This window comes from Podarcis gaigeae (genome assembly GCF_964106915.1).
Source record: "Podarcis gaigeae genome assembly, chromosome: 1".
In the NCBI taxonomy this organism is placed as follows: Eukaryota; Metazoa; Chordata; class Lepidosauria; order Squamata; family Lacertidae; genus Podarcis; species Podarcis gaigeae.
The window spans coordinates 36,062,101-36,077,857 of NC_139678.1; the positions used below are offsets into that span (position 1 = coordinate 36,062,101).

General features: G+C 42.8%; 1 protein-coding gene and 1 long non-coding RNA gene across 4 annotated transcripts in view; one reads left to right on the plus strand and one right to left on the minus strand.

The window, feature by feature from the left end:
* Positions 1-14,687, minus strand: part of G2E3 (G2/M-phase specific E3 ubiquitin protein ligase) — a 23,525-nt gene extending 8,838 nt beyond the window's left edge. Inside the window, 7 exon segments of the mRNA XM_083743435.1 lie at positions 1,717-1,879; positions 2,403-2,527; positions 5,058-5,159; positions 5,347-5,444; positions 6,678-6,733; positions 8,365-8,467; positions 14,607-14,687. Coding sequence (XP_083599561.1) covers positions 1,717-1,879; positions 2,403-2,527; positions 5,058-5,159; positions 5,347-5,444; positions 6,678-6,733; positions 8,365-8,408 — 588 coding nt within the window. The 5' untranslated portion in view covers positions 8,409-8,467; positions 14,607-14,687.
* LOC310846719 overlaps positions 7,011-15,757 on the plus strand; it is a 39,337-nt gene continuing 30,590 nt past the window's right edge. For 2 of the 3 annotated variants that reach the window (XR_014565515.1, XR_014565516.1), the window contains exons 1-2: positions 7,011-7,466; positions 8,458-8,665. This is a non-coding gene — a long non-coding RNA (uncharacterized lncRNA). The remainder of the gene's footprint in view (positions 7,467-8,457; positions 8,666-15,757) is intronic. The other variant, XR_014565517.1, reaches the window with a different exon arrangement.

Below are 15,757 nucleotides of genomic sequence, written 5' to 3' on the forward strand. Positions count from 1 at the left end.
GTATCTGTAGTAGGCTATACTAATGACAATTTCTTTAATGACATTATCATTACTATATTTATTTATATCCTGGCTCCTCCCCCCCAGCAGGCCTGTGCAATTGAAGATCCCAGAGCCCACGCAGGTTCATATGAGAAAGAAAAACTTTCAGATAGCTTGGACCTAAGCTGTGTAGGACTTTATAAGTCATAACCAGCACGTTGACTTATGCTCAGAAACAGACTGGTAGCCAGTGGAGCAGTTGTAACATTGCCTGCTATATCTTGTTACTTTTGCAAGTGCTTACTAGTTCTGAGCTTGTAAAGCTTCCAATGCAAAAGGCACATTTAGTCCACATTATCAGTAGTTATGGCTAAAAAGTACAGGATGAGTTTGGCAGTTCTATCCTGGTTTCCAACAGAAAGCTGATTATCCCAAGCACATGTTACTGCATTTGCTCATATTCATTCATTTTATCTTCCACCCCTATCTTACATTTAGACTGTAAACTTCTTTGAAGTAGGGATATGGAATTTTGTTTGTGTGCATGCATGCTTATGCTACTCTAGGAAACACCACTAATGAATTATAAAACCTTATACAGTGTTGCCCCGCAAGACGAATGCCTCGCAAGACGGAAAACCCGCTAGACGAAAGGGTTTTCCGTTTTGGAGGCGCTTCACAAAACGAATTTCCCTATAGGCTTGCTTCGCAAGACGAAAATGTCTTGCGAGTTCCTGCGGGTTCCCCCCCCCCCTTTTCTAAGCAGCTAAGCCGCTTATCAGCTGATCTGCTAAGCTGATAAGCCACTAAAAGCCGCTAAACCGCTAATAGCGCTAATCCGCTAAGCTGTCAATGGGCTTGCTTCGCAAGACGGAAAAACCGCTATACGAAGAGCCTCACGGAACGGATTAATTTCGTCTTGCGAGGCACCACTGTAGTTTGCTCCCATGCTAGTTATTATCGAATTTGTGACTCTTATTCCAGTTAGCTTTTAGTGCAGGGGTGGGAAACCGTTTCTCCTGGGTTGTACAGATCTGTCTTTGCCCTACCACCATGGGTAAGATTTGCCAGGTGGGTGGAGCCATCACCTACCAATCATCTTATGTCGCAGCGATATCAGGTAACAAGCCTCTCTAGGAATGTTCTGAGTGTGCCTCTATAGCAGACATAGCCAAACTTGGACATCCAGCTGTTTTGGGACTACAATTCCCATCATCCCTGACCACTGGTCCTGTTAGCTAGGGATGATGGGAGTTGTAGTCCCAAAGCTGCTGGAGGGCCAAGTTTGGCCATGCCTTCTCTATAGAGGCTTCTCAGGTTTATGAAGCAGTTTGCATGGGAAATGTTGCTAAATAGGAAGGTCTTTATTCAGTTTTAGCAGGGATTTCAATGCAAACCCCTTCTTGATTCTGAAGTAAGGTACACTCCCACTGCTCATCAGCTGATCAGGATCAGCTGATGGGTGGGTAGGTGTTCCTCTTGCTTCAGCAAAATAATAGTAAGGAACTCACTTTAAAGTTCTTTGCTTGAAGCTGAATTGGTCTCCAACCTGAAATGAAGTCTCCTGAAAGAAGGCAAAGCTGGCTGGCTCCCTGAACAGGAACATTCAATTCTGCAACATTTTTATTGCAGGTCCTACTTGAATTAAACTATACAAGTGCTTTCCATCATTGTACAGCATACTTCTTTTTGGTAGTAAAAGGAAGTACTGTTATTGTGGTGTTCTGGACATACCTGCAAACAGTCTCTATGAAACCAAGCGTTTTTGCAGCACGGACTTGCCAAAATGTTATACGATGGTGCATGTTCAACCAACTCTAAACATATGGTACACTGTGATGATCCTTTAGAGGTTGGGGAACGTTTTTGTGTGGGTCGGTGTTTCCAACAGTATGACCTGAAAAATACAGAGCCACTGCAAGGTTATTATCTGTAAAAGCTTACTGACATTCCAAGCAACAAAGAAACATGGGGCAACTTAAGACGAACAAATTTCTCTTGGTATGGACTGGAATCAACATCAGATATGTAAAGTGGTCACCTAAGTGGATAGGTATATATAAACAATGTGTACAGAGAGAAGGGTGTTTTTAAGAACCAAAGTAAGCCAAATAAGCAAGCAATGAACGAAATAGCAGTAGAGGTGTTGCATTACTATGCACAGCACAAAAGTTCTAGACAAAGGTGATATCTGATCTCTCAGGATTTGGGAGGTGTGTATGTGGTTGCAAGATGAGAGAAGAGCAAGAGGCATTCCTGTTTTTATGTGAGTGGAAATCTGTCGTGCAAGTGGGACGCCACAACTAGATATCATCCAATTTATATATTGTATTTAAATAACTCCACATTAACAAGAACTTTGGAACTTGCAGCGTTTTAACTCTAGTTAATTTTACTAAAAGTTAATGAAAATAACTTACGGAAAATTTTCCCTGAATTGGAAAATGCATCCTCTCTCTACCCCACAAGGAAAGTGGTAACTTCGTTTGCATCTGGACGCCACACAACCAATTGAAGCACCTCTTTTCTTACAGATAGCACATTTCTAAAAACAAATACCACCAGCTGTTTTATTTTTTTGTTTTAGTAGTTATTCTAAAACTTATAGCAATATATAACTGTATAAAGCAATATATAACTGTATAAAATGTATATTAAGAGAAATGCACTGTTGAATAATTCATCACTACTAGTCAAAACCATAATGAGCCTTTTCTCAAATGTCCATGATTTACTATACAGTGGAACCTCGACTTACGTACGGCTCTACTTATGTACGATTCCAGTTATGACCTTCAGTAGGTGCTTTGACTTATGAACTTTCCTCTAGTTGTGAACAGAGGCCTTGCCAGCAGCCCAGAGCCCAGCCGGTCGGCTGCAGAGCAGCGCTGAGGCCTCTGCTGCCAGGGAGAGGGCCCCCATCCCACCCCCGAAGCTGTGGAAGAGGTGCCGTCTGCAAGAGGCACAGCAGGGCGCACTGTAGCCCCAAACCCTGCCGAGGAACTAACCTGAGTCCAGAAAAGAACCTGGCCTGGCAATAAAAAAAAGTGACCCTGGCCGAAGTGAACCAGCTCTTTACTGACCCTTGCCCCACCCCCAGCTTGTAGCCAGGTAAGCCCACCCACCCTCAGTGCACGTAAGAAAAAAAAAGTTTTTCCCCCCATCTACAGTACTGTCTTATTTATTTTATAGTACAGTACATTGTCTTACATACAGTATTACATACTGTCTTATTTATTTTGTAGTACAGTACATTGATTATTGCCTTCATTTTATGGATCTATAGTCTCATTAGACAGTAAAAACCGTGTTAAGTTGCAGTTTTAGGGGATGTTTTTCATCATCTAGGATGGATCAATTCACTTTTCCATTACTTTCTATGGAAAAGTGCGCCTCTACTTATGTATGTTTCTAGTTATGACCGGACCTCCGGAATGGATTATGGTTGTAAGTAGAGGTTCCACTGTAGTTCATTTTTCTGTTATGTAAATGAAAATGAAACCAGCTTTCTTTTCTCTTTTCTCATTTGGTTCACTGCAAAACCAAGAAATAATCTTGTCATCTGCATAGCCACTCATTCAGAATTGTCTATTATCACTAGTATTTTGTATACAGAACTCCAGCTAATGTGATCATTTAAAACGCTGGTTTTCGATCTTTCAGATTTGCAAATAACTTTATATGACAACAGAACAACATTAAAGACTCTGTCTTAAAAATATAACATTGTCTAACATCGTCTAACATTGTGTATGCCATCAAATGGCAACAGTGTCCTTCAGCTCTCTATATTGGACAAACAGGCCAGACCTTATGCCAAAGAATAAACGGACATAAATCGGACATCAGGAATCACAAGACAGAGAAACCAGTAGGAGAACACTTCAATCTCCCAGGACATTCTATACAAGATCTCAAAGTAGCTGTTTTACTACAAAGGAATTTCAGAAATAGACTGGAAAGAGAAGCTGCTGAATTGCAACTTATCACCAAACTTAAAACCATGGAGAAACCTGGTCTGAACAAAGACCTTGGATTCTTATCTCATTATACATGACAAAGCCATTTTTCACCTTTTCACCCCTTGCTTTTTTCTGTAAGACCTATTGCAGTCGTTAATAGTTGTCAACAGGCTCATCACAGCTATCTGCCAATCACCCATTCCCACCACCCTTCTGAGTAATACCCCTCCCCACCTTCTCACTATATAGAAGGGTCTGGAAACTTCTGTTTCAGTGTATCTGAAGAAGTGTGCATGCACATGAAAGCTCATACCAAGAACTGACTTAGTTGGTCTTTAAGGTGCTACTGGAAGGAATTTTTTTTGTTTTAAAAATATATGTAAGTATCTTACTCCCAATTCCCACTCTACATCTTCAGTACTTCTATTTGTGGCAGAAATTTCCAACATGCTTTTGGCATTTCCAGACCCTTTAGTTTAGAGATTTGATTAATTTTGTTTAACACCAATCACAGAAGTTAACTGTTTTTATACAATTAATTCTACAGGTTATCTGAGAAGTGATTTGGCTTTCTCATCTTCAAAAAAAAAAAAGAAGCAGCATTGTTTACTACAACTATTTTTTTTAATTCCCTGGGTTTTATCCACTGCTATCCTAACCATTAACTAGAAATGACTGCTTAATGCTATACAGATTTCCTTAACCAAAACAGTTGCATCAATATCTGCCTATAATGCCAGAGAAAGACTGTAGCCTTAGTGAAACTCAACTACAGTGGTACCTCAGGTTACATATGCTTCAGGTTACATACACTTCACGTTACAGACTCCGCTAACCCAGAAATATTACCTTGGGTTAAGAACTTTGCTTCAGGATGAGAACAGAAATTGGGCAGCGGTGGCACAGCGGCAGCAGGAGGCCCCATTAGCTAAAGTGGTCTTCAGGTTAAGAACAGTTTTAGGTTAAGAACAGACCTCCAGAACGAATTAAGTTCTTAACCCGAAGTACCACTGTATATCATATTTTAGCATATTGTACTGGTATACTTGATGCTATGTCCTTCTGGTCAGACAACTCTTTGGAACAGACCCAACATTCAAGATATATTCTTACCAGTCTTGCAGCTCGATTGATTTCTTTTTGGATGTCCTCAGGTAAAAACCCATAAAAACCTTCTTCGTCTTCACCTCTCTGCCAAATCCCACTTGACATTAACTACAATAAAGGAATGGATTACTGGTAAGTTATAAAAATGATAACTTTCCACTTGAGAAAAAACATTACTGCAGACATCCACGTACACACGCTCTGCTCCAGCTGATCATAATACCACCCAAGGAGGTGTTGGTTTTCACTGTAGCAAAGTACTTAGAACTTTGCAGGTTCAAAAGAAAATACTTACCACACAGTAATAATGAACAGTGAGATTGTAGTCCTCGTAAGTCCTCCTTTCCCCATACTTTTCAGGACGGTCATCAGCCCGTTGACAAAATTCACAGGCTAAAATATTAAGAAGCAATTTTATATAGCGTGTTAGTTCCCTGAAATGCCACTTTAGATGTTTAACCGATGTTTCAAGTTGTAAGATATACCCTTCCGACACAAAGCAACAATATCTGGACACAATGGGTTGCATCCAGTATCCCTTCCATTCAAAGAAGGGACTGAGATCTAGCAGATGCTCCTGCTAGAGGAAAGTGGGGGGGGAGGGGGAAGCATTGTGTGGCATGATGTTCAGAGACAGGAATGAACTGCAGTGAGTGCCCCTCCTTTGCACAGCTGGGGAGGGCATTTGGAAGCACTGAATGAAGGGAGCATGACCCCGAAGCTCCCTGTGGTGCATTTCTCTGTGCTGAACTATGTTTTGGCACCGAGGTCACCCATATTTCTGGACCAGTGGCAATTCACAACCACAGACACATACACTCCCTCTTGAAAAATACGGAAACATTGCATCCAGTTGTTGAGTTCAATAGCAAAAATCAGAACTAAAACAAAATTGCTAGAACACTGTAGATTGTCCAACATGGGGGTTTTAGTGACTATCCAGTACAGATAACAAAGCCAAGAACATGATACATAGATGATGAAGCGTTCTATGTCTGAAGATTTGGGGAAGGGACTGCAAGGGAAGGACAAATCTAATTGCAAGGTTAGGTATCAGTTTAAGTAAATCTTTCAAATTCCGTCTGCCAGTAATTACTGCAGTGTTTGTAGCAGGTTAGTGTGGTACAGAGGTTAGATTAGGACCTGGGAGAACAAGGTTCAAATTCCATCAGCTAGAAAGCTTACTGGTTGACCTTGACCCTCTCTCAGCCTAACCCACTTCACAGTACCTTTGGGAGGATAAAATGGGGAGGAGAACAATGTATGGAACCTTTAGCTCCTTGGTACAGCTAGGCTTATTAAGAATGGGGCAGAGTGACAATGTCCAAGAATAGTTAAATATCCAGTCCCTGAAACAATTGTTACATGAATTTGAAGTGGCAAATTGCACTAGCATTAAAAACAGAGGGTTTTTTTTTTGTACAAATCCATGATTGGCATTTGGTTACATTAATTCAGGTTTCCTCAACCTTGGCCCTCCATATGTTTTTGGTCTAAGACTCCCATGATCCCTAGCTAGCAGGACCAGTGGTCAGGGATGATGGGAATTGTAGTCTCAAAACACTTGGAGGGCCAACATTGAGGAAATCTGCATTAATTGTTTAAGTAAACATGCATGGTACTTACTCAATTTCTGAAGGCAGCCAACAATGTTATCACTCATCCTAGCGTTCTCCTTCCAACTGTTAAATATGGAAGGGGGAAAAAAATCAGTTGCAGCATACCTGATTTTAGTCTTTTTAGTCTAGTACCATACCCAGTATTCTCTGTTTCAAATTAAAAACAAAGTACAGGAAACAGAATTATTGGTTTAACTACTCAGTATACTTTTCTGCTGTAATGACAAATCTGGCTTCAGTTTTGCATTAATCAGTAGTTCATTGAAATTTGCCATTATTTTTAAAAATAGCTACAACAACATTTTTAGAATAAACTTGAAATTCAGAAAAGCAAATACATTATCTTTTCGGTGGTACAAAATTATCTGGAAGAAAATAAGCTCCTAGCGTCCTTGCAGTTAGCTATTTTGTCTCTGTGAGTCAGCTGAGAGTCCTGCCTTCAGTCTTCATCCAGAAAAATAAGATGATAAGGAACAAGTGAAGAAAAAGAAAAAAAGAGGGAAGGAGGGGTAGGGGAGGGGATGAGAGGGGAGTTGAGTTTTTGTGTCAACTGAAGAGGCAAGCAGTGAGATGAGATAACAGGTCACAAAGGTATTACTTTGGAGCAATTAGGTCATAAAGGCTCTTGCTCTGGGACAGTATAGTTGTTATCCAACACTCCAGAAAGGTACCTCATGAGCCAGTAAGCTTATACAAAAGGGTATTTTGCCATTATAAATGCCTCTTGCTCCCTTGGAATGACTTGGAATGTTCCCTTGGGTACCAATTTAGTAGATACCCAATAAAAATCTCAGTGGTAAGTTGAATTTCTAAGCCTGCAAAATAAGCCACTTTGCAATACAGCAAACCCCAAGATGCAAGTATCTTCCATGCCTAGTGTAAGGTTAATACTTTGCTTAAAATCTTCTTCCCAAACACAATATGCCAGTTTAGTTACAGATAGGTAGCCGTGTTGGTCTGCCATAGTCAAAACAAAAAAAAATTCCTTCCAGTAGCACCTTAAAGACCAACTAAGTCAGTTCTTGGTATGAGCTTTCGTGTGCATGCACACTTCTTCAGATACATGCACACTTCTTCAGATACATTCTTGGTATCTGAAGAAGTGTGCATGCACACGAAAGCTCATACCAAGAACTGACTTAGTTGGTCTTTAAGGTGCTACTGGAAGGAATTTTTTTTTGTTTTGACTATGTCAGTTTAGGTTAGCCTCCAACGTCCCACTTCTCCAACAAGCAAATATATCACAACAGTTTAGCTTGGCTAGCTGGAAAGGAGACTAATGAATTCGCACCACTATCACTGCATTACACTGACCATGTGTAAAGATTTGAATGAAAAGCTAATTTTATTTGATTTAGGAATACAGTATGCACCAATAAAAAGTTCTGAAACAGATACTACATAGAAATCCTAGTTATAAGCTCCATGCAGGATCATCCATTTGGGAGAAAACAGGTCTGCAAAAATAAGGCTTTTGCCTGCTGCTCAAAAGACAGCTTGCAGGGATTTTATTCCACAAACAGAGCTCCAACAAGAGATAACTCTCTGCCCACCCACACCTCAGAGGATGGCTTCCAAGAGGGACATTGGTTTGAAATTGGCAAAAGGCCTCTGCTTTGGCAACAGTATTTAGCTGACTATACAAAACCACCAAATCACAAATCTTTATTTGTTGATAATTGTTTTTAGATTACCTCTCCTGAAAAAAAATTCTTTTCTCAATAATGTCCAAAGGCATTCAAGATCCACAAGCTCTAAGTATTTCAGCAGTGATATCATCTGTACAGGTAGGGTTTCCTGTGTAACATGGATAGAAACAGTTGGGAAAGGTTACAACCTTCGCTATCTTCGATCATTCCTCTTACAGAAAAAGAAACTGGGAATATTTTATTATCCTAAACACTTGTCTACCCAGAAATAAGCAAAATACTTCTGAGTAAGCATCTTGAGGATCACAGCAGAAGGTTCCTAAATTCAGCAGATGGATAAAGAAAGGTATGCATGTGCACAGAGTCTTAATGATATTTAGCAAACTTTCATTTCCTTTGCAGGCTTTTTTGTGGGGTGGAACTTGGGTTATCTGGATCATGCTAAGTAATCAAAACACTGTTTTAAAAGCTTTATTTTTCTATTTCCAGACAGGTACAACATGGGCTACAAAAATACATTTCATAACTCAAGGCTGATACTTCTTATCAAAAATTAATAAACGTAACAAGGCAGGTTTTATTTCAAACTTGAGATGGTGTCATGACTTCAGATAAAACAAAGGCAAAGAAAAGGATCCAGCTGGGGGGCTGTATCCTGAGCGTCCTCACCCCTGCAAGCCACTCTGACAGGTGGGTGGGACTGTCCACCTGTCAATCACCTGATGTCACCATGATTTCAGAGAACCTATCTGCCCCTTATGCTGCACCTCTTCAAGTCAAAGTAGCACTTGAAGTCATTGCCGAACACCATTTTCTTCACACCCTGCTTTCAAGCAGGGACAAGCTATATTCCAAAGTTCCCTGTTCTCACTGGGGCTTGAAGTCACACCAAACAGCAAATTGGTGCTGACTTCAAATCCCAATTTTGTCAGGGATGCACTCCACCTGGGAGCTCTGATTGAGTACTCCTGAATGGAACCAACCCTAGCAGGTCTTGGAAGCCCTGCTTACCAAGAAACAAGCAACAGTACACTTTACAGCAGGCTTCCTCAAACTCAGTTCTCAGGTGTTTCTCCCATGATCCCTAGCTACAACTCCCATGATCCCTAGCTAGCAGGACCAGTGGTCAGGGATGATGGGAATTGTAGTCTCGAAACCTCTGGAGGGCTGAGTTTGAAGAAGCCTGCTTTATAGCTCCCAGTTGTTCGTTTGCAGCCATGTTTTTTTTATCCTGCCCCACACCTGATGTCATATAAACCACTCTGAAGATTTTCCCTGATCAAGTGGTACAAAAATTTTATGAAATAAAAAATAAATAGAAAAATAACTTGGGGCATGGTTTGGAGAAAATGGCTTTGTGGGTAAAATTAGGACCCCTGCTGGGCCAAAGGTTCTCCACTGCAGCTAACAGTCACTTTTGAGAACTATGGAAAAAATGTTGTGTGTATTAAAAAAAACCAACAACTTACTTTGGAGCAAGTCTGATTTCAAAGTCAAATCTACACTACCACAGTCAGTCAGTTTTAAATAAAATGTTCTAAACAAACAAAACAAGGAAAGGAGACAGAATTTCAAATGCATGTTTTCTCTTCTGTTAACAAGCAACAAAGACAAGCTTTGCACTTCAGGAGCTTTCACAGATGCCATTTCAGTTCACTGTATGTGTCCTGAATTTAAATATGAAATGGTCTTAAGTTCACATTGTGGTTTGTGACAGCCTAATGCTACCACTTGAAAGGAAACCACTGGGCTATTTGTTTAGCAAATCATATTCCGTTTTTAGCGGAAATGCTCTCTAAATTGAAGGACAGCTCCAAGGAATAATAACCAGCCTGCATGTATTATACACTGCAAATCTGAAATGACTTAACATTCCTGAACTTAGGAAGTATCTTAGAGTCTTTTAGCTCAGTTTACTCAGAACTGTCCACTGAATTCAATAGGACTTGCTTCCTAGTACTTTGGACTTACAACTTACAAACCTACTTAGACTGGAACCCAAACAGTAACTTAAGAAATCTCACTAGAAAAAGGAAGATATTTCAGCCTAAAGTTCTAGGGTGTTCAGTGGAAACAGGGAAGATAACCCTATGAAACAGAAGCACATGTGTAATATATGGATGCTGAAATACGTCAACTGCTTCAGCCCTTTCACTACTTATAGAAAAGAGTGCTCCAACCATAAACAGTTGCTAAGTCACAGTGATCAACTTGACAGTAATAATAATATTATTTATACACCGCCCATTTGGCTGGGTTTCCCTAGCCACTCTAGGCAGCCTGCAGCATATATCAAAGCATAATAAAACATCAAACAAAACTTCCCAATACAGGGCTACCTTCAGATGTCTTCTAAAAGTTATGTATTCTTTATCTCCTTGACATCTGAAAGGGGGGAGGAGGTGTTCCACAGGGAGGGTGCCACTACCAAGAAGGCCCTTTGCCTGATTCGCTGTAACTTCACTTCTTGCAGTGAGGGAAGCAGCGGAAGACCCTCGGAGGAGGACCTCAGTGTCCGGGCTAAACAATGGGGGTGGAGACATTCCTTCAGGTATACTGAGCTGAGGCTGTTTAGGGCTTTAAAGGCCCAGTGGGGAAGAGTCAGTAAAGGGACGTTATCTGCTTAGGGCAGTGAATGACTGAGAGCATCACCACAGTGGTTGGGAAGGAAGAGACAAATGAGAAATGAACTGAAAAATGGCTCCTTGTCACCTTCCAGCCTTGCAAAATAATGGCACAAAGGGAAACAAATGTTATTCTCTTTTTGTAAGTGCTTCCCTGGGTTGAGTTGCTTTTTTATTTCTGGCATTGACAACTGTGTGGCACACAAAAATTCAACAGGTAAAGCTTTTCCTGACATAAAGGAAATGATGGGAAATGGTTTGTTTGCACCAGCTGAATTCCTGTATGACATGTTTCCAGACTATGAACCTGCCTGCTCTTTAAGTTCTGCATTTCAGGCTCTACTCCTAGATGTCATTTTCAAAGCTGAGGTGGGTAACTGGGATTTAGGGACTCTTCATTGATGATGCCCCAGTTGTGAAATAGCCCCACTTTAGTGCATTACACTAATGCATAGGGGAGGTTCCCAGTGTGTGAATTAGTGATCAAGCTATCCCTATCCAGGAAAGGACATAGTGTAGCGCAATTGTAGTTGATGGTAGGCATTCTTCTTTCCCATTATCTGTGATTTCGTTTTTCTGCTTTAAATTGTTTTGCTTTACAATTTTACCTTCATAAGCCACAGTATAAAATGATTAAATTAATGATTTTAACTTTTTGACAGGTGAAAATTTTATTGTTTAGAGCTCTGAATGAAAACCCTATTGTTTCCTTGTTTTCCTCTCAATTTTTTTTGTTTTAATTGTAATGTCAAGTGTTGAATTTAAGAATGTTTTTCAATATAAAATGCTAGCTGTTAAATGTAGAAAGAGGAGCTCTGTCACAATAAAAAAAAAAATGTGGAAAATCATATTCCTGGGGATTTCAAACATATAGAAAACAGGCATCAGTGGGAAGAAAGAGGGGCTGTAAAAAATAAAAATCTCAGTAAACAGCCCTTTAAAGCAAACAAATAAGAGTTTTATCCTACCTTAAAGCTAATAAAGTTACTTTAGCATAATCTACTTTGAACCAACTTCTCAATACTATGCATGTTTACTTAAAAGCACACCCAACTGAATTCAGTGGGGCTTACTTTCAAGTAAGAGTGCATGACTAGGGAGTAAGTCTTGCACAAAACACAGCAAGTCTGATATGCACAGGATCACACTATAATTCATCAGCCTTAATGGTATTTTCTGTAGCATGGCTGTCCCTCAAAAAAAATCTTCTTTTAAGCATGTTACAGATTCTCCTACTGTATTTCTTTGAACAGAAGTAACTCTGTCAACCACTCGAAAAACTGTAACTAGACAACAGTACGTTGCCATCTGAAAGAAAAGCTGGGAGGGAGCTGTACAGTATACAGTATCTTTCTTCTCTTCTCCCACCCAGCCAGGAGGATGGAATAAGGTATTGCTCTGGAAAGAAAAGACTCCAGTTTTGAACTACACAAAGAACTGAGTACTGAATTTTGGGCTCTGGGGGCATTAGTGTGTGGTTTCTCTCTCTACATATAGGATGTGGAATACTTATAAATATACTCCAATATTACAGAACACCAGTAAAACATCCAGTGTCTGGCACTTTAATTACAGTATATACCTTTAGGCAGCAGGCATAGAACATTCCTCTTCAACCAGCCTTTGCTGATTCACATTCAATTAAATGTGTAGTAGGAGGGGAGATTTTTTGGTTTGCCTTTGTTCCTATTTTTATTGTGCATTTTGCCTTTTTTATATTGTATTTTTATGTTGTACCACCCTTCATCTGTAGATCTCAGGGCGGTATACAAATTTAATTGACAGCAATACAGTGGTACCTCAGGTTAAGTACTTAATTCGTTCCGGAGGTCCATACTTAACCTGAAACTGTGCTTAACCTGAAGCACCACTTTAGCTAATGGGGCCTCCTGCTGCTGCTGCGCCGCCAGAGCACGATTTCTGTTCTCATCCTGAAGCAAAGTTCTTAATGCGCCCCCTCGCCCAGCTTGTCCGGAGCTTTGGGCTGGGTTGCCATCAGTATGGCCATCCTGACTCGGCCCCAGACACACTGACCAGATGTCTGGAAGCTGTGGCTGGATGGTTACGTGGGAGCCGGTTGAAGTTAAATCCTTCGAAGACAGAGGTCCTCTGGCTGGGGCGAAACGACATGGCATCGAGGGGGCAAATCCCATCTCTTGCGGGGGTGCAATTAGTGCCAGCACCGTCTGTTAAGAGTTTGGGTGTAATCTTCGATACCTCCCTCTCTATGGAGGCGCAGATTACAGCTATAACAAAGGCGGCATTTTTTCATCTCCGCCAAGCTAAGCAGTTGGCCCCTTATCTCTCTCGCCCTGACCTAGCCACTGTGATCCATGCGACGGTCACCTCCAGATTGGATTATTGTAACTCGCTCTACGTGGGGCTGCCCTTGAGACTGACCCAGAATCTCCAGCGGGTGCAGAATGCCGCGGCGAGACTCCTTATGGGGTCTTCGCTGCGAGATCACATTCATCCGGTACTATACCAGCTGCACTGGCTCCCGGTGGAGTACAGGATCAGGTTTAAGGTGCTGGTTTTAACCTTTAAAGCCCTATACGGCCTAGGACCCTCGTAACTACGGGACCGCCTCTCCTGGTATGCCCCACAGAGAAACCTACGGTTTGCAAATAATAACATCCTCAAGGTCCCAGGCCTCAGAGAGGTTAGGCTGGCCTCAACTAGAGCCAGGGCCTTCTCGGCTGCGGCTCCAATCTGGTGGAACGCTCTGTCACAAGAGACTAGGGCCCTGCGGGACCTGACATCTTTCTGCAGGGCCTGCAAGACAGAGTTGTTCCACCAGGCTTTTGGTCAGGGCGCAGCCTGACTCCCTCCTCTGGCAACCTGCACAGAATTTTGCTTAATCGGTTGCCATCAATTTGATTTTAATTAATTTTTATAATGAAATATTTTTAGAATGTGTGATTATTTGACTGTTTGATTATTTGATTGTTGTTAGCTGCCCTGAGCCCGGCTTCGGCTGGGGAGGGCGGGATATAAATAAAATTTATATTATTATTATTATTATTATTAACCCAAGGTAATATTTCTGGGTTAGTGGAGCCTGTAACCTGAAGCGTATGTAACCCGAGGTACCACTGTAGTAATAATACCAAAGGAAACTGAAGTCAGGTAAGTGCTTCTCAGACCGTAGGATGCGCCCAACAACATCAACATCACCCTCCTATACCAACCATGATTTGCACCCGGATCCTAGTGCATATTTACTCCGAAGGCAACCCACGGGGAGAAAGAATACAAGGGCCCTCGGGATGAGGCCAATGGCTCACCTAGTCCAGCATCCTGTTCTCACAGTGGCCAACTAGATGCCTGTGGGAAACGCGCAAGCGGGACCCGAGCACAAGAGCAACTGGCATTCCGAAGTAAACCCCACAGCAGTTTACTCTCGTGTAAGGATGCTGCAGAACCGCAGTTAAATGCCAAAGCACCTGCTTTGCATGCAAAATGTCCCACGTTCTCAGGGTTGGCAGGCGCTCCCTGCCTGAAATCCCGGAGAGCAGCTACCAGCCCGTGCAGGCAATACTGAGCTGGACGGGCCGATGCTTCGGCGTCTCCCGGAGCGCCGCGTGAAAAACGCCCTCCCTGCGCGCGCCCTTCTCCCAACCCCCGCGGCCACCATTCCTGCCCCGCGCACGTCAGGCTCACCTGCGCGATCCGTAAAGCGGGCGGACCCGCACCCTCCCGCTCGCACGTCCACTCCAAAATAACCGCCGGAGCATTCAAAACTCCAGCATCCGCTTGCGTCACAAAGGCGGCCAAGGACGCGAGGAGGAAGCCCCGCCTCGCCCCGCCCCTGGTCCTTCCGATCGCTTGGTCGGACGCTCGGCTGCTCTTGCCTTAATTAAGCAGAATTCCCGGATCTCCGGGGGACATCTGTTAATCGGACGCTCGGCTGCTGCTGTCTTGGTGCTCCTCTTCTCACTCGTTCTGTCTCTTAGCTGTCGAAGGAGGGAGGTTCTTGCAGTGCTTTCGCTCCTCTTCACCTCCCGCGGTCCGAAGCCTTCGGGGCGACGCGGGTCGTATTGGCGAAGCCTCTCGCTCGCGGGAAAAGCGGCGGGGGGCTGGCTTCAGTTTGAGCCTGGCTTGCTCGCCGGGGACGTGCATTTTCGCCCCAAGTTACCGAAGCACAGCCGGGGAAGGTTGCGCGGGGCTGGCGGGGAGCGGAATACAGTGGTACCTCGGGTTACATACGCTTCAGGTTACACACTCCGCTAACCCAGAAATAGTGCTTCAGGTTAAGAACTTTGCTTCAGGATGAGAACAGAAATCGCGTGGCGGAAGCGCAGCGGCAGCGGGAGGCCCCATTAGCTAAAGTGGTGCTTCAGGTTAAGAACAGTTTCAGGTTAAGAACGGACCTCCGGAACAAATTAAGTACTTAACCGGAGGTACCACTGTTTTAGCCACCGAAACGGGAGGCGCCTAGCTCCGCTGTACTTCGGTTCCTGCTAGTAAAACCCCATTGCTTTTTCCTAAGTAGATGGGTGCAGGATCGAGCCCAGGGGATGTACTCTCTGGGGGAGCAATTGCGGGGAGGATCGCAACAGAGGGGCAGGGTGCTCACATTTTACAGCCTGTTAGTTTGCGCCCCAAGCTTTGCAGCATACCGGTAATCAAGAGCTGACACACGCGCGCACCCCATTACTGACAAATAAACTCCAGTGTGTTGGCTTCCTATAAGGCAAGCTGAATTATGAAGTCTTAACTCAATTAAAAGGGTAACGCTTCCAAACCTTCATGTTCACACATCCTGTGTGAACAGAATGCTGGGCTAGACTGGTCATTGACCTGATCCAGCA